The sequence below is a fragment of the Mesoplodon mirus genome (genome assembly GCF_964341445.2).
Source record: "Mesoplodon mirus genome assembly, chromosome: 19".
Lineage (NCBI taxonomy): Eukaryota > Metazoa > Chordata > Mammalia > Artiodactyla > Ziphiidae > Mesoplodon > Mesoplodon mirus.
Genome location: NC_138995.1, coordinates 18169841 through 18189275, shown reverse-complemented (window position 1 = coordinate 18189275; position 19435 = coordinate 18169841). Strand labels below are relative to the sequence as shown.

The 19435-nt window shown below is 42.3% G+C and overlaps 2 protein-coding genes across 3 annotated transcripts in view; both read left to right on the top strand.

Annotated features, from left to right (window-relative positions):
* Window positions 1-6046, top strand: part of CDH1 (cadherin 1) — a 91549-nt gene extending 85503 nt beyond the window's left edge. For both annotated transcript variants that reach the window (XM_082606992.1, XM_082606991.1), the window contains 3 exons: window positions 341-471; window positions 2240-2383; window positions 4269-6046. In XM_082606992.1, the coding sequence (XP_082463118.1) occupies window positions 341-471; window positions 2240-2383; window positions 4269-4478 (485 nt within the window). In that variant the 3' untranslated portion in view covers window positions 4479-6046. The remainder of the gene's footprint in view (window positions 1-340; window positions 472-2239; window positions 2384-4268) is intronic.
* Window positions 6047-10307: 4261 nt separating this feature from the next.
* Window positions 10308-19435, top strand: part of TANGO6 (transport and golgi organization 6 homolog) — a 170478-nt gene continuing 161350 nt past the window's right edge. Inside the window, exon 1 of the mRNA XM_082606990.1 lies at window positions 10308-10445. Within this exon, the coding sequence (XP_082463116.1) occupies window positions 10349-10445 (97 nt within the window). The 5' untranslated portion in view covers window positions 10308-10348. The remainder of the gene's footprint in view (window positions 10446-19435) is intronic.

Genomic DNA, 19435 nt, shown 5'->3' with positions numbered 1-19435 from the left:
CTGATGATCCTGCTATAGCCACGCTGACCCTGTCTTTCCTTAACCATACCAACCTGCTTGGAGTCTTTGCCTGGACCATTTCTGCTGCCTGGAGTACTTTGCTCCAGATTTTGGGAAATGACTGATTGGTTTAAGGTCCAGTTAAAGACCACAATTGAGTTCTTGTGTAATTGTCCACTGTGTAGTGCTGCATATATTAACCTCAGGGACGTGAAGACATGTGAGTTGTCTTTCAGCCATCTGTCTGTCTGTCTGGTCTGCATGGCAGCGGTGCTCTGTGCCAGCTGCTGCTTACGGCCTTCTTGACCTGTGGCTCTTATCTCTCTCTTCCCCACTCCAGTCCTGATTCTGCTGATTCTGCTACTTATTCGGAGGAGAAGGGTAGTCAAAGAGCCCTTACTGCCCCCAGAAGAAGACACCCGGGACAACATTTATTACTATGATGAAGAAGGAGGTGGAGAAGAAGACCAGGTGGGTGTTTAAAACCATGGGAGAAAGCTTAATGGCATTCTCTTTATTTGGAGGAAGCAATGATTAGGGGAAGACAGACATTTGAAACAGCTCTGTCACTTTGCGTATTTTTTTAAAGACCTTTCATCTACCCAAGAAAATAAATGTTGTCATTAACCATCATCATCATCACCATCATCATCATCAATACAGCATTGCTAACATTTATTTATTGTTCAGATGAATGAACAGAGGCACAGAGCAGTTAAGCCATTTGCCCAAAGTCACAGAGCTAGGAAGCAGTAAAACCAGGTGGTCTGACTCCAGAGCCTACTCTCCTCACTGCTATTTCCAGGACATGAACTTTATTCAAATTATCTTTGACATAGAGCAACTGATCTGTTTTTTGTTGTTGTTTTTATAAATTTATTTTATTTATTTATTTTTGGCTGTGTTGGGTCTTCATTGCTTTTGCGCAGGCTTTCTCTAGTTGTGGCGAGTGGGGGCTATTCTTCGTTGCGGTGCACGGGCTTCTCATTGTGGTGGCTTCTCTTGTTGCGGAGCACAAGGACTGATCTGTTTTAATATTTTGTTTCCTTTGAGTTTGTAGCTATGCCAAACGGTTTTTTGCTTTTTGTAGATGTTAATTCTTCAGGCCTTCTTTATTTCTCTTGATTTTGGAGATGGTCTTAACTTGCCTTACCCTGTACTATTGAGCTATTACCACAATAATGCTGTATAACAGACAATCCCAGAATGTCAGTGGCACACATCAATAAGCATGTTTTTCTCATGCATTTGTGGGTTAGCTGGGACAGTTGCTGGTCTCAGCTAGTGTCTTGCTCTATTCGGGCTGCTGTAACAAAATACCATAGACTGGGTGCTTATAAACAACAGAAATTTATTTCTCACAGTTCTGGAAGCTGGGAAATGCAAGGTCAAGGTGCTGGCAGATTCGGTGTCTAGTGAGGGCCCTCTTCCTCGTTCATAGATGGCCCTTGTCTCACTGTGTCCTCATGTGGTGGGATGGGCAAGGGAGCTCTGGGTGTCTTTTATAAGGGCACTAATCCCATTCCTGAGGGCTCCATACACTGTCACAACCTAATCACCTGCCAAACGTCCTACCTCCAAATACCATCACATTGTTTCAACATGTGAATTTAGGGGGGACACAAACAGTCTATGGCATCTAGGCTCAGAAGAATGTGTGGGTTGGTCAGGGCTAGGCTGATATAGGCTGCGTTTGGCTGGATGGCTGTGTGCTGTGAGTTGTGTCTAGGAATGTTCCATGTAATTCCTATCTTCTTTGTCCCAGCAAGTAAGACCAAAGTACAGTTAAAGCCTTTGCCTGTGTCACATGTATTAATGTCCCATTGGTCAAAGCAAGTCAAATGGCATAGCCCTACATTAATGGATTTCTATTCTTTTCACAGAGGATAGGGTGGGAAAGGAGTGACTATTTTCTGAATAATAATCTAATAATCATACCCTATGAAAAGTTAATAAGGTAAAACAGTCTACATCTGTACCCACAAATGTTCCTCACAAGGCTTTTATGCTATATTTCCTTCCAGTGCTATTTGGAGACTCTTAGGTTGAAAACTACCATTTCAGAAAAGAAAAAAAAAACCAACTGCCTTTTCAGATTACATTGGCACATGCTTGTAGATATCATACAGCTGGCTGTTAAGGCCTTAGCCAGTACCATAATCTGTAAACCAAATATGACCCTGTGTTTATGACTGTTTCTATTTTACTCTTTGCTATGCTTTTACTTTTTTCTCTAAAGGACTATGACCTGAGCCAGCTACACAGGGGCCTGGATGCTCGGCCCGAAGTGACTCGCAATGATGTGGCACCAACCCTCCTGAGTGTGCCCCACTATCGACCCCGACCTGCCAATCCTGATGAAATTGGAAACTTTATTGATGAAGTAAGTAAGCAGAGTCAAAAGCCAAGACACAACAAACTCACCTCTAAACTTGGAAAGGAGCTGTTGTGTCAAAAATTCTTTAGAGTCTTTCCTTTACCATGTTTTCATCCCTGAGCCCTATTTGTTTTTTTATTTGGGCCTCATCTAAATTTCAGAACTAATAACACTTTGAATTAGTCTTAGGGAATTTGCAAAGTTCATACAGCAAAACCAAGACTTGCTTGAAAAGATTTAATAGAATAAGAAATGAAACTAAAGAGATTCAAAGTAGATTCAGTTTCGTTTCACTAATGGGTCTCTCTTTCCCTGCATTACATTGGGATGTAATGTTAAATGTGTATCACAAGGCTACCTGAGGGCCAGAAAAATAGTTTCCATATTGTATATATCAGAAATGCATTCAACTATAAATACCAGAAGCTTAAATAGATATGAGTAGGTTTACCTCCTGCAAATAGAAGACTAGGGTAGGCAGTCTTGGCTGGTGCATCACCCTTTTCTACCTTTCTGCTGCATGATCTCAGCACATCCTTGTTCTCATGCTTGTTGCTTTATGATCACAAGATGGCTGCCACACTTCCAGGCCTTGAGCCTGTTTTCCTGTCAAGAAGTAGGGAAGGGCAAGGCTCCCCTGGTGGCACAGTGGTTGAGAGTCCGCCTGCTAATGCAGGGGACACGGGTTCATGCCCCGGTCCGGGAAAATCCCACATGCCGTGGAGCAGCTAGGCCCGTGAGCCATGGCCGTTGAGCCTGCGCGTCCGGAGCCTGTGCTCCGCAACAGGAGAGGCCACAACAGTGAGAGGCCCGCGTACCACAAAAAAAAAAAGAAGTAGGAAAGGCAGAGCAGAGGGCAAAAACTTTCTTCTAGCAAACTGTTAGGCAAGAAGGAAGTTCATCCTACATGTTATTGGCCAGTGCTGTCACAGGATTGTCCCTATATGCAAGGGAGGATGGGAAATAGGCATTAAGTTAATTAGCTTAGGGTAAGATGAGGAAGAACTGGTGGGGTTAAGCAAAGAACCAAGTAAGATAATAATAGTCCAGTAGGATCTATTTCCTTAAACTATGTTACCTGATTACTTGCTCAGTTGCTAGAATGATTTTCAGGGCTTGTCTGATGGTCCAGTGGCCTTCAGCAAGTGTTCACGGTGGGGGGCAGGTTTTGCTTTAGCTTCCCTGGGGAGTTGTTGTCACCAAGGACTATATAAAGCCCGGCAGTGTTGGAAGTGATCAAGCCAGATCCATTCTAGGCACTGGATCTTAGAGAAAACTGAGAACAGGAAGGGCCACTTTAAACCATCCCTTTTAGATACATCTGGATTCAGGTATTTTCCTCCATTCACATTCATTTGTGTATCATCATATATGATTATAGCTATTTCTTAATTACAAAACTAAAATGTTTGCTATTTAAAAATATAAATTATGAAAATGTATATAAAGAAAAAATGTGCAAGTCCTCCCTCAGTTCCCCTGACCATAATCACCAAAGTTAATTTAGCAGTTTGGCATTCATCCTTTCAGATCTTCTCGGGCTGAAATGCAGGCTGTGTAGCCTGGCATGACGGTCCTCATTGTTTTTAGTCTCTGTCCATCCTGATTGGTTGGTGCTCATTGCCCCCGCCTACATATAATTTACCAGTTTTGTTTAGGGGGAAAACATTCTGCATACTTTCTCTTTTCATTAACAATATATCATGTCCATCTTCCGTTCCAGTTTGTATTACATTTACCTTGTTGGTGTTCAGTGCTCCTGGCGTCCTACAGGATGGTTTCATTGTTGTGCCGTAACACTTGGCTTTACGCACCAAAAGAAGGCACCTTGCCTAAGATGACAGGTGTGCGATTCCTCTCAATGAAAGATCCTATTGTCTTCCTTCTTTAGAACCTGAAGGCAGCTGATAGTGACCCCACCGCCCCACCCTATGACTCTCTGCTGGTGTTTGATTATGAAGGAAGCGGCTCCGAAGCTGCTAGTCTGAGCTCCCTGAATTCCTCAGAGTCAGACCAAGACCAGGACTATGACTACCTGAACGAATGGGGCAGTCGCTTCAAGAAGCTGGCGGACATGTATGGAGGCGGCGAGGACGACTAAGGGACTCAAGACCGATGGGGAGACAGATGGGTCCCTACACTCATGTGATGGGAAATGCGGGAATAATATTCCTGGTGGTTTTCCAGCTCCCTTCACTTGAGATGCGTTTCTGGAGAAGAGACCTGTGATCAGTGATAGGATAGTTACGATTTCCACTTTATAGATCTAATCTGTGTGTTAGAACGATTTTGACTTATTCCATGAATCTTTTTTTCCCTTTCATCACTCTTTACATGATGACGATGTCCAAAAGACCCCCAAATTTTAATATTTCAAATGAGTAGCTTCAGCCTCAGAAGGTTCTCTGGCAACTGGCAGATTTCCTTAAGGGCTTTGTCTCATTTTTAAAAGGAAGGTGAGAAGTCAATTTCCCTATTGTAGATATAAAGAAATTAATTTGTGTGCTTTCGTTCCTCCCGTCACTGCACTGGTGTCCCATGTTCTAATATCCATTCTTTCTCCCTCTGAATTCTATTACATTTCTCTGATGCAGAAGTTATTGGGCTGTTTTAGGGAAAGAGGCTTATGTCTTTGTCTGGCCATATGCTGAGTGGGTATTGTGTACTCCTAAGACCTTTTAACGGTTTTCCTTTTCCATCTCCTGAGTACGTAACTTGAAATGGGCATCTATCCAGTTTACTTGTTCTCAGTAAGAATGTTTGTTATGTGAATGTCGTTATGGGGCGCTTTGGTTCTAAACAGGGAGCCTGGACCAGAAAAGGTGGTGAGTTTTCAGGTGCCACTGAACTTTTAATGTTCATTTATCCCTAAAACAAAAGAGTGATATATTCCGGGACTCAGAATAGTGCCTGAAGTGCTGCAGCCAAAGACAAAACCTGGCTCATCACAGCAGAGGGGAAATGTGAAACGTGGCCGTGGAGATGGCAGGGGAGATTGTCACTGAGCCTGGAAATTGAGCCAACTGAGGCTGAAGACTGTTGCGGTGGCTCTACCTCCAGCCCTGAAAATTCTGAAAGAGTAGAGGAGTCTCAACACGTGCTTCCTGCCAGGATCCTTGTACCGTGGTTTGTACCCAAAGCATAGAATCCCCAGTGCCTGCTTTTGTTGATGTCTATAGAAAACGCTGGCTGGTCTGGACACATTTGCCCCAAATTCCAACTGTGCATGAAAACTTCAGAATGTTTTAAAAATCCAAATTTTTTTTTTCTTAGGAGCAGGAAGAAAACACTCCTTGAAAGGGTGTTAGCAAAGGGAGGTGAAGGTAGGGAGACCCTTAATTTGGATCCCTTTTTAGTTGAAATGCAACCTTTAAGAAACTTGACAACCATAGACCAGAACTTTATCTAAATTGCTTCCCTATCTATCAGCTGTTTTTGGAAGAAAAACCCATCCCTGCAACCATTTCTTAGAACTGTCTTGATTTTTCAGCAATTTAAACTCTAATGTAGTTCTGTGTAGAGAATGTCACTGTAGTTTTGAGTGTATATGTGTGTGGGTGCTGATAATTTTGTATTTTCTTTGGGAAAAGGAAAACAATTCAAGGTGGAAAAAATTATTCTTAAATATTCATTTTTATAAATTTTATTAAAGAATTTTGTTACACCATTGTCAAACTTGTTTTATTTGATTACACAATTCCAGGCCAGACAGACAAATGGTTAGGTGAGCTTATTCAAAACATGGAGAAAGAAGCTTCATATTAAAATGACTTCCCCTGAACTTTGTGTCATTCTGTTGGGGCAGAATAGCGGGGAAACTGCACACCTAAGGTCACTTTATTTGAAGGATATCCATCCATGTGGCATGTAGTGAAACCAATGAAATCTCCTTGTCAGGAGGCTACTGTGGGTTGTGCTGAGGGATAGAAAGAAGCAGGGCTTCAAATAACATTGTAGGTTAGCAACGTTAGTACAGGGCAGTGGTTCTCCACTGGGGAAGATTGTGGCCCCCTCCCCCAGGGGACGCTGGCAATTTCTGGAGATACTTTTGGTTGTCATGACTGGCGAGGTGCTACTAGCATTAAGTCCAGGTCAGGGACGCTGCTAAACATCCTACAACACACAGGACAGCCTCCCTCCACAGAGGGTTATCAGGTGCAAAATATCAACAGTGCTGCTGTTGAGAAATCTCGGTATGGGCTTGCAACTTTCCTTTGCTGGAGGAGTATGACTATTTTTGGTAGATTTAAAAATTGTAGTAAAATGTAACATTTTACCATTTTAAACACTTTTTGTTGTTGTGTTTTGTTTTGCGGTACGCGGGCCTCTTACTGTGTGGCCTCTCCCGTTGCAGAGCACAGGCTCTGGACGCGCAGGCTCAGAGGCCATGGCTCATGGACCCAGCCGCTTCGCGGCATGTAGGACCTTCCCGGATTGGGGCACGAACCCGTGTCCCTTGCATCGGCAGGCGGACTCTCAACCACCGCGCCACCAGGGAAGCCCCATTTTAAACACTTTTTTTTTTTTTAAACACTTTTAAGTGTACGATTCAGTGGTATTAAGTACCTTCAAAATGTTGTATAACCATCACCTCTATTTCCAGAACTTTTTCATCATCCCAGACAAATAAGTGGAATCATTTAATATTTGTCCTTTTAAATTTGGCTTACCTTGCATAATGTCTTCAAAGTTCATCCATATTGTAGCATGTATCAGAACTTCATTATTTTTAGTTGGGTCTCCATTGCTGCGTGTGGGCTTTCTCTAGTTGCAGAGAGCAGGGGCTACTCCTCGTTGCAGTGCGCAGGCTTCTCATTGCGGTGGCTTCGCTCCAGAGTGCAGACTCAGCAGCTGTGGCGCATGGGCTTAGTTGCTCCGTGGCATGTGGGATCCTCCCAGACCAGGGCTCGAACCTGTGTTCCCTTCATTGGCAGGCAGATTCCCAACCTCTGCACCACCAGAACTTCTTTTTTAAATGGCTGAATAATATTCCATTATGTGTATATGCAATATCATAAAGAAAGTGGGGGTCAATTATGGAAAATGGAATGCAACCACTCCAGTAATCACGTGTGACTTTAGAAGATAAGAACCTATAAGAACCTTCAATTGCTGGAGTCTTTGATGGGAATTCTGTTTCTATAAAAACAGCCATTGATAACTATTGGGTGCATGAGGCTTGTTAGGTCTGGGTTGAGGCAGACAGCCCCCAGCCTGCTTAAATCGCTTGTTCGGCTGCTGACCCTAAAGTTCCTGACAAGGTTGGGTTCCTTGGCTAACTTCAAATCAACTAAACATGTTTTACACCAATATAGACTTCTTTGTGCATCTTGAACAACCCCATATGGTTCATTGCAGAGAAGCAGCGCCCTCTCCATGTAGCTCTTGAGGGTATTGGTTGTGATGGATGTTTAATAGCATATTACCAGGGCGTCTCCCAGCTGTACTTGTGTGTTTTAACAAAGCTGCCCAGAGCAAACTGAGGAAGGGGCTACCAGCATTCAGTTCCTACAGACTAAAATTTTGTGAGTGTAAATACTGGACTCTTGGGACATAGGGTACTTAAAAGCCCATCTGAATAATTTTTTAGGCCTGGAGAAGCCTGAGACTGCTTCCTCTTTTTTAGACGCAGGACCTAATTACAGCCTTATAGGCCCTAGACACTCCTCTAACATCCCATTACATGGATTAAAATGCACCCAATGTTCCATGTGGGATATATTTTCTTGCTGTAAAAATTTTTATAGGATCTTCATGACATTGCTTTTAAGATTATGCATATCACTTTGTGGTATCTGAGGCTATGGAGCCTGAAAGATAAATCTGGTGCCATAATGCTTTGGTATAAAGGAGTCTCAGCTCTGGGAACCCTCTTAAACTTGCGGAAATCCCACATCAGTACTGCCCTTAGGCTTGGGCTAGGAAGGCCCCAGCCCTGGGTCCATGCTCTACCTGGCCTCCTCCACCATGCCCCTCCCCATGGCCAGGCTTGTTCACTCCAAAACCTCACCCTCCTCCCACACCACCCTCCAGGTTCTGGGACCCTCGAATTTCCTGCCCAGCCACCCCTGAGTCTGCTTCCAGGGCTCTGTGGGCCTCTTCACTTGGTCTGCCCTCTGGAAGGTGCACCATGATCCCTGTGTGTGCGCTCCTAGCCCTAGGGAGGACAAGTGGTAGTTTCTTGGAGGTGTGTGAACAGAGCTCGGATGTGCACATCCAGGCTGGGGTGTCTGCATGTGTGTGTGCAGGACGGAGACGCTAGTGAGAATAAAAAGGGGTCAGGCCGGAGGTGGGCGGCTGGCTCTTCCCATATAACCTTGTCCAGTATGGAGCTCTGAGGTGAAGTCTGAGAATTCTCAATTCAAACCTGGTGTATTTTTCAAGGTAGGAGGATAGAAAATATTTTAATAAAATATTGTCTACTGGTTTGATTTATATTTTGAAGTATTTAGACATATGGTATGAGGGCCTCCATTTGTATTTTTCACTAATCCCCACAAATATTAGGGGTGGGCCTTTCCCACACAATGCCCTACACCCATTTTGCTAAATGGTTAACACCTTGAAATGACCTTAAAATTTTTTTCCCCCAAAATGAACTTGTGTCCACATGTTATTGAAGGAAAACTGTCTATTGACAAAACGTAGGGTGGGATATAATGAAAAGAGTGGTAGGAAATTTTGTAGGTCATTTATTTCCCCTTCAAAAATGTTCCTCCAATTTATAGATATTTTGGCAGGTTTTATTTGAGGAAGAGATGGGGAGGAAGATCCAGGTAAAATTTATTAAGCATCTCCTCTGTTGCAGACATTGCTAAATACTTGAGAGCAGTATCACTTTAACTCTTCAAGATAGCCTAGTGAAAATGGTTCTGTTATCTTCTCATTCTAGAGAGTAGGAAATGGCTGATGGACTGGGGCTGGAGCCCAGAGAAATGGGAGTGACCTGGAGGGGGCCTGACTCACTGAGAAGAGCTTAATGAACAATTTCCTCCCCCAGTGGCATGGTCTTGCATATGGAGCGCATCCCATTTCCCAAGACTTCCAGCAGCTAACTGCTGAAGAGCAGTCATCAGTCATGAACTCAGGTTAGCTCAGGGGATCTCGAGGAGATGCAGGACAGCCTCTTGGGAGCAGTTTCACAAAGTGGGTATTGGAGCTGGTTGTGACAATGATAGGAGAAATTATTGACTGAGTGAAGGGAGAGGCAGGAGTGCTAAAGTCTTGCTCTCAGAAGCATTGTCCTGGATTTGCAGCATGCCTTTCAAACAACATGACTTTTGAATGTCCCACCAGGATTCATGTAGGTGAAAACCTGTTTTGATGATATAAATCTCCAACGCATTCTGTTTTATGTATTAACTCAATTTTGATGGGGTACGATTTTAATAGACATTGAATTTTCCAGGAATGCCTGTAAATAGGGCAAAGATCGAGCTTTTATTGGGAACTGCGTCGATTTAAGAAATCATATCATCAATAACAATATTTGTTATTTGTTATTCACAATGGATGTGTTTAGTACGTATTTTTAAATATCACTAATGAAGAAACTCAACGGTTGAATATTGTTTTACATACCCAAACTTCATTATAAGAAGGTGCAGCAACTGATTGCTTCCCTATGACCTTCAGTGTTCCGGTACTCAAATATTTTCATACTGAAATTCATATTATGTCATAATTAAACTACTTCTCTCATCCTTTTTCTTTACACAGAGGTTAAACATGTTGAGTTTCTGAAATCGTGCATGTAGGTAAGTTGTGTTAGCTATGTTTACTTCCCCCGCCCCCGGGGAGTACAGGCGGCCTGAGAAAAGATTTCTTCGTGAAGGTCGCAGTCCCAACCAAGTCGACCCCGCCCCACGCCGCGGGCCCCGCCCCTAGGGCTTCGGCCACGCTCAACGTGGCGGCGGCGCCGGTCCGCCGAGGCGCCTGCGCAGGTCGCATGTGGCGCGTCCTACTCCAGTCATGGCGGCCCTCCGGCAGACCGCGAGCAGCGGGGTTCTGGAAACGTGTGGTCTGGAGCGAATTTTGGAGGCGTTGAAGCTGCTGCTGAGCCCGGGAGGTGAGAGGACGGATCTCGGCGCCTGGCTGCACCCGGGACTCTCAGGGCCAGCGGTCTTCCAGGGCTGCCCTTCTTCCCGCGGCGTGCGCCCCTCAGGCCCTCCCCGGGACCCCTCTGGCCCTGAAGCCACCCAGCCCCGCACCTGGGGGCTTTGGGCAGGGTCTGTTCAGCCTCCTTTTACCCTTGAGGAAACCGAGGTTCAGGGAGGGCTGGGATCCGTTGAATACTGATACTAACCAAGTACAATATCTCGAGCGCTTATCTTGGGCCAGGCGCTGTGTGAAGCACCTCGGGTGCGTGATTTCAGCCGTCCCTGCTGCAGCCCTGTAAGGGGACTGCAGACACAGCCTCAGAGAGGGCCCAGCCTCTTGAGGGCGCAGGGTCAGATGTGGACACGGGAGATTTGTATAAAGTGCCAAGGAGTTCAGAAAAAGGAAGCAGTGACGTTTGAGCTGCGTTTTGGGGAGAGGATTTAGGGATTTACAGTCACTTTTAATCTTTCCTGGTCAGTTGATAAGATCTTCCCAATTTAGAACTAGAAGGGACCTTGGGAATGGTGTAGCCTGGCACTGTCCTTTTACAGCTGAGGACGCCCAAGGCTCACCGAAGAGATTAACCTGACCAAGATCACATGGTCAAATTAGAGGCAGAACACGAACCTGGAACCAAGGTCTGCCGAACCCCCTTCTCAGACCAAGGCAGATTATTCAGTATGGAGCCTCTGATGTTATCTGGAGCTTTGAGAAAGACACGCAAGAAATAGGGCCCTACTTATAAATTAGAGCGTATAATTTGGAGGAAGGGGTTTGTAGCGTGAGCAAGATAAGGTACATGAAGGTGATGTTTCAGATTTTGAGATTCCCCCCCCCGCCCCCCAACTGTGAAAACTCCTGAAACATTATATACTTGTGGCAAGTGAAAAGAAGTTATTAATGGGGAATTTCCTGGCAGTCCAGTGGTTAGGACTCAGTGCTCTCACTGCAGAGGGCCCGGGTTCAATCCCTGGTGGGGGAACTAAGATCGCACAATCCGCGAGGTGCAGGCAAAAAAAAAAAAAAAAATTATTAATAATAGTAATTGAGTGCCTGCTAAGTATCAGTCCCTATAGTGTGCTGTTTATGTATGTATCTTTTTTTCCTCACAACAATCCCATGAGATAGGTATTACTTCTATTCCATTTTACAGATGAAGGAACCAAGGCTCAGGTACATTAGAAATTGCACAATGCCAGTCTAAGTGGTAGAGTTAGGATTTGAATTCAGACACCTTCAACTGCAATATGGTAACTATACTACCTTGCCCCAATGAAGAATTAAAATACAATTAAAATTGTGCAAAATACAATTTTAACTTGCTAATGGAGAGGTTACTTGTCCAGCAACTGAAACTGTTTAGAACATGACTGAGAACAGGAATAAATAACTTAAAAAGTCTGGAAGTAATCATCTGTCACAAAGCATATACACTTCATTTTTGGAAGACCCTCTTTAACTCTCAAAGAGTATGTGGTGGAGTTCCATACATGTACTCATTTAGCTTAGGAGAATTCAAGCATTCCTATTTGAAAAAGAATAATTTAAGTACCTTGGTAAAACGATATTATTTTGCACAGACAGGCTATTATATATTGTGTGAATATTTCTGCTATTTTATCATATCAGCTGCTAAGGGAATTAAAGAATACCTGTGCATAATAAGTTTCATATGTTCCCAGTGGACAGAGGATGTTGAGACAAGATTAAAGTATTTGCTAAAATTATATCCAGCTAGATTAAACGTCTTTTCATCTGCCTTTGACTACCTTTGAGGTAATATTTACTGAGAGTCAATTGTATATAGTATTCTATCCTCAGTGCTTTTGGAGATAGAAATATTATTTAACAACTTGTGCTCTCAAGCATCTTGTTTGTTTGGGGAGATGGTACTCCGCATATAGACCAAAGATATTCAACATGGCAGGATAATACTATTGGTGAATGGATGGTACAGGTAGCAATTGGATAGAGAAGGAGTTATCCAGGGATGGGGCTGGGGAAGGCTACAAGAGAAAGAAGACTTCAGTCCAGGTGGGAAGAAACCAAGTCTTTCCCTTTTGAGCCATCAAAAGTTCTACAGCATTAAGTGTTTTCTCTTCCCCTGCCTTTCATTTCTGTTCTCAATTATGGGGCAAATAAGAATAACATCTTCACCTCCATTATTAGGAAGTGTGTTAAGCAGAATTTGAAAGGGGTTTTTCAGTTCTGGTGAAGTTTTGCTTGAGGTCATCTCAGCAGTAGTTTTCCTAAAAAATAACTTTCCACACTAAATATATATTTGTTGAACTCTGTCATTAAATTTGAATTACGTGGTGGTGGGGGGCTGGAAATTTTGGTGATTTGTAAACAATGAAGCTGTATCACCCTTATTTTTGCACGCCATATTGCGTTGAACTTTGAACTTCATAAAAACTACTGCACAGATTAAGAAGTCTGCTTTTAAATGTCACAAAGCATAGACATTTACATTGGTGATTGGGAAGAATAAATAATACTGTTTATGAGGGCAGCATTTCCCAAAGTGTGATACGGATGGTTTTAGGCAGTATGTAGAGAAATATTTTGAGGCTGAAAAGCATTGAGTAGTGATCAAGAGCTTGGGTTCTGGAGCCAGCTTGCCAGAGTTGAGTATGCTCTGGGGCAAATAGCTTAACCTTAGTCTCATCATCTGGAAACAAGAATAATAATATAATACTCCATACCTCACAGAGTTGGTGTGAGGATTGAATTAAATACACAAAGCCCTTAGGACAGTATATTAACTATTACTAATTTAAGTTTAAAAAATGATTTAATTTGAAGAAATAAACAAGTAAAGCTAATACTATAGCTGGTATTCAGATAAATGGCAAAAATCGTGGAAGTGCTATATGACTGTAATTTGGAAAACATTGTTTTAAGGCCTCAGATCTCAAACTTTTTGGTTTGAGCACTCTAACACTCTTAAAAAGTGTTGAGGACTTAAAAGAGCTTTTATGTAGGTTATGTGTATCAATATTTACTGTATTAGAAATTAAGACTTCAAGAGAAACCTTTTAACTTTATTTAAATAGAACAGTAACCTGTTACATGTTAACATAATGACATTTTAAATGAAAAATGTATTTTGCAAAATAAAATAACTTAGCAGGAAGAGTGACATTGTTTTACATTTGAGTGGCATTGTTTTACATTTTTGCTAATCTCCTTAATGTCTGTCTTATTAGAAGAGAGCTGGATTTTTGTATTTGCTTCTGTGTTCAGTCTGTCATGAGAGGTTGTTTTGATTGAAATAGATGAAGAAAATCTATACTCACATAGGTATGTAGTTGGAAAGGGAGGCGATTTCCATCATCTTTTCAGATAATTGTGTGTATTCCTCTTTAAAACTCAACAAGAGGTAATTTCTTAAAAGGTTAATTATAATATGGAATCTGAACTCATATCAGTGAACTTTTCAGACTTGGTACACTCTAGAGAGAACGAGAGCGTAAAAGGCAAGTAATGTCTTAGTATTAATATGAAAATAGTTTTGACCTTGTAGACTTTCTGAGAGAATCTTGGGAAGGGCTTCAAAACCTGAGACCCTATACCACAGTTTTGAGAACTGCTCCTCTCAGAGAATGCCTTATTTATTTTCAAGTAGATTTTATTTTTGTCACCAGTAGAGGGCAGAGGAGACTACTTTATTAAGGGGCTCTTGGAAAACAGTTAATAGCTTTTGTTTTAAGTCACTTTCTTTGTGTCCCATGTTTGGGTTCCAAGATCTTATAAAGTCACAGGAGGTCACTTAGAGATTGTTTAGTGATCCTAATGGTTAGTGGCAACAAGCTATGAAAGCACTCATTTTCTTTTTAGGTATATATTACCCAAGCAAACCAGATATTCATGCCAGTGGGTCAGAACACTTGCCCTGAACAGTCCTAGAGAAATACTGGAAAAATCTTGCTCTTCTGATTCTCACTATGTTGAAAAACAAAGTGTTATTGTTCGTTTTTCTTTTCATAGAGGTAGTTAATATTCCTTATAGTAAAGCTTTAAAAAATATTAGAGAAACTAAAAGAAGAAAATTAAAATGACCTTAATCCCACTATCCAGAGATTACATTTTGGGAATTATATATATTTTTTGTTTACAAAAATCTCATATACTGCATACTGTTTTATAACCTTGAAATATGTTTTTAGTACAGAAACAATACATAGTCGCTGTGGAAAAATTTTTTTAACATAAGGAAGCAAAAAAGAAAAATCACCCAAAACCCTACCATCCAGAGATTATCACTGTTAATACTTTGAAGTATGGCTTTTGAGGTCTTTTTCTTTTTTTTTTTCTTTTTTTTTTTTGTGGTATGCGGGCTTCTCACTGTTGTGGCCTCTCCCGTTGCGGCGCACAGGCTCCGGACGCGCAGGCTCAGCGGCCATGGCTCACGGGCGCAGCCGCTCCGCGGCATATGGGATCCTCCCAGACTGGGGCACGAACCCGTGTCCCCTGCATCGGCAGGCGGACTCTCAACCACTTGCGCCACCAGGGAAGCCCTTGAGGTCTTTTTCTATGTGTGTACACATGCACACACATATATATATTTTAATAAAGTTAGGTTCTTTCTGTTCTTTTATTGTTCAATTTTCAGAATAATACATTAGTGTCACAGCAGTCTCCAAAGGTAGCCAATGGAGTGATTTTTTTGTTTTGTTTTATTATGAATAGATTTTTGTATATACATGTTTCCGTTATTGTACTCATTATTTTCAAAAATTCATTTATTTATTTATTTATTTATGGCCATGTTGGTCTTCGTTGCTGCGCGCAGGCTTTCTCCCGTTGTGGCGAGTGGGGGCTACTCTTCGTTGCGGTGCGAGGGCTTCTTATTGCAGTAGGTTCTCTTGTTGTGGAGCACAGGCTGTAGGCGTGCAGGCTCTAGAGCCCAGGCTCAGTAGTTGTGGCACACGGGCTTAGTCGCAGCATGTGGGATCTTCCTGGACCAAGGCTCAAGCCCGTGTCCCCTGCATTGGCAGGCAGATTCTCAACCACTGCGCCACCAGGGAAGTCCTGTACTCATTACTCTTGATACTCTAATTGTTCCATTTGTGGCCTGTGGGACCCATTCAAGTTAGCTGTTGGACTCTTTGATGTGACCCTAGTAACCCTAGTAGTCTCTGATTGCTTCTTTGCTTTCAGGCATAAGATATCTCAGACTCATCTCATACATTTTTTGCTGCATTCTTGAAAACAAATCTCTTTAAGAAAAAATGATATTTAGAAACCACAAGATAGACACCAGTGACATGTATTGCCACTGAAGTGTCATTGCTTCCAGACTTTTTCAATGATTGGAACTAGGAAGTGTGTGGATTTTCAGAAGACAAAAAACAAATCGAGAGTTTGTACTGATATTCCCAATTAAAATGAAATAGAGTTTAAATTTTTCCTAACATTATGAAAAATTTTAAGCTTATAGAAAAGTTGAAGGAATTTTACCTTGAAAATTTATGTACCATGACCTAGATTCTTTAACATGTATTTGTCCACCTAGTCATTCTTCTTAAGTATATTTTATATTTTTATCTTTGTATGTTTTTCTCTTATCTGAAAATATTGGTTCCTACTGAAATTAATGTAGTTATTTACTTATTTCATATATGTATACACAAATATATAGTTACATATTCATATATAATATATTCACACATGCATATAATATTTTAAAATAACAAATCATGCATTACTATCATCAACACACCTGCTGTTTCTAAGGGATTTTTGTTTGTTTGTTTTTGTCCACAGGATGTACAAAGTTCTATATTTCAAGTCACTTGAAATAATTCTGTGTGGTTGTGCTGCTAACTTGGTTTAGGAGTTGGCACACTTTTTCTGTAAAGAAGCAGGCAGTAAATATTTTGGGCTTTGTGATCCATACTGTCTCTGTCACAACTATTTACCTCTGCTGTTGTGGCTTGAAAGCAGCCAAAGATAATATGTAAATAAATAGCATGTCTATGTTCCAGTAAAACTTGTAGAAATAGGTGGTGGGCCTGATTTGACCTGTACATTGTAGTTTGGCAACCTTGGACATAAAGTATAGATTAGGTTCATTTTTTTTTTTTTTAAGAAGATGTTGGGGTAGGAGTTTATTAATTTATTTTATTTATTTTTGTTGTGTTGGGTCTTCGTTTCTGTGGGAGGGCTTTCTCTAGCTGTGGCAAGCGGGGGCCACTCTTCATCGCGGTGCGCGGGCCTCTCACTATCATGGCCTCTCTTGTTGCGGAGCACAGGCTCCAGATGCGCAGGCTCAGTAGTTGTGGTTCATGGGCCTAGTTGCTCTGCGGCATGTGGGATCCTCCCAGACCAGGGCTCGAACCCGTGTCCCATGCATTAGCAGGCAGATTCTCAACCACTGTGCCACCAGGGAAGCCCTGTTTTTTATTTTTAGGAACATTTTGAATTTTCTTTTTCATTTAATTTTTTAACTATGAAAAAAATACAGGGCTTCAAAAGGAAAACTCTAAACTCACCCCTGTCTCCTCCCCACTGATCTCTCCCTCTCTCTATAGACAACTCATTTTAGTTAATTTTTAATTTGTTTTTCCACTGCTTTTTTTTTTTTTTTTTTTTTTTTTTTTTGTGGTACGCGGGCCCCTCGCTGTTGTGGCCTCTCCAGTTGGGGAGCACAGGCTCCAGACGCACAGGCTCAGTGGCCATGGCTCATGGGCCCAGCCGCTCCACGGCATGTGGGATCTTCCCGGATTGGGGCACGAACCCGTGTCCCCTGCATCGGCAGGCGGACTCTCAACCACTGCACCACCAGGGAAGCCCTCCACTGCTTTTTTAAAAAATAAAAACAAATAATATATTTCATGTTCCTTCCCATTATAACACAAAAGTTATCATACTGTATACATTCTTCTACACCTTACTTTTTAAATTCAATATGTCTTAGTGATCACTGCATAGTCATACACAGAAGTCTTCCTCTTTCCCTTTTACAGCTGCATGGTATTCCATTATGTGGATATGCTACTGTTTATTCATCAGTTCTCTATTAATGGATATTTGGGTTGTTTTAAGCCTTTTGTTAATGTAAGAAATACTTTTACTGGACTCAGTGGGTCCATCGCTTTGGGTGCTTAGCCAATGAACCCACCAAGTACTTTTTTAAAAAAATAAATAAATTTATTTATTTATTTATTACTTTTGGCTGCATTGGGTTTTTGTTGCTGTGCGGGGGCTTTTCTCTAGTTGCGGCGAGCGAGGGCTACTCTTTGTTGCGGTGCGAGGGCTTCTCATTGCGGTGGCTTCTTTTGTTGTGGAGCACCGGCTCTAGAGCACAGGCTCAGTAGCTGTGGCACATGGGCTTAGTTGTTCTGCAGCATGTGGAATCTTCCCGGACCAGTGCTTGAACCCGTGTCCCCTGCACTGGCAGGCGGATTCTTAACCACTGTGCCACCAGCAAAGTCCCAAGTACTTTCTTAAAGCAGAAGACAAGTAAGGAGTCAGGGAGATAGTGTTACCAAGTCCAGGCTCTTACTGCTCTCCCATGACAGGCCAATAAATCGAGAGACAGGTGTTGGCACAAGGAATAGCAGCTTTTTTCAGAAAACCAGCAGACTGAGAAGATAGTGGACTAGGGTCCGAAAGAACCATCTTACCTGAGTTAGAATTCAGGCTTTTATACTAAAAGGGGAAAGGGTGTGGCTTCTTGTTGCAGACTTCTTGGTGCTGGCCAGACCCACATTCTTGCAGCTGTCCACATAGGTCTAGTCATGATGTTCCTATAAACCTCCAACTGAGAAAAATGTTATTTTCTCTTCTCCAACTTTTTATCTCTGTGTGAAAGGAAAAGTGTTATACCTTTTTTGTGTGTGTGTGGTACGCGGGCCTCTCACTGTTGTGGCCTCCCCCGTTGCGGAGCACAGGCTCTGGACGTGGAGGCCCAGTGGCCATGGCTCACGGGCCCAGCCGCTCCGCGGCATGTGGGATCTTCCTGGACCGGGGCACGAACCCGTGTCCCCTGCATCGGCAGGCAGACTCTCAACCACTGCACCACCAGGGAAGTCCAAGTGTTATACCTTTAAAGGTCAAGCCTGGGAGGCAGAGCATTGAGAAAAGGCTATCATGTATATTTCAGGCAATAGGCAGCATTCTTTTATAAAGGTGCAGAGCCAGCATGACTAAGTACAGACAGCAGAGCACAAAGGTTAGAGCTAAAGGAATAGCTCCAGTATGGAGTCAGGTTTGTTCTTTGTTACAGTAGTTCCCAAAGTACTGTCTCCCCTAACCACTGGACCAGGGAAGGTTTAAGCCTGGGTGGCATGCATATTCATGAATCGGCACGCATGATCATCCATAAGCATTATAATGAGGCAACAGTTAATCCAGGTTGCCCAAAACTGCAAGCAAGCAGGTGCTTGGGTGTTTGCTTGTACTGTAGTATCTTGTTGGATGTATTGTAACCTTTTAAGGACAGCTGGTATCTGGAACTTTCTGTGATTTAATGATTTAACAGTCAGTTTCTGCAAAACAAAGCACACTTTGATTCAACCCCATCTCTCCCCTACTGCTGCCTAGCTAACAATATGGCAATGAGTAGCTTTGTGTATATGTCACTTTGCAATTTTGCCTGTGTAACTATCTTAGGATAGATTCCTAAAAGAGGGATTGCTGGGCCAATGGTTAAATGCTTATGTAATTTTGCTAGATATTGCCAAATTTCTCTTCTTAGGGATGTACCATTTTAGCCCCTTACCAGCCATGTATGAGAGTGTGTGTTTCTGTAAAACACAAAATGTGTTATAAAAACTTTTGGATTTTAGCCACTTGATAGATGGGAAGTGATATTTCAGTATAGTTTTAATTTACTTTTCTCTTAGGAGCAAGGTTGATCATATGTTCATGTTTAAGAGCAATTTGCATTTCTTTTTCTGTAAACTGTTCATATCTTTTGCCCGTTTAGTGTTTCATACTCTGTTCACTTTA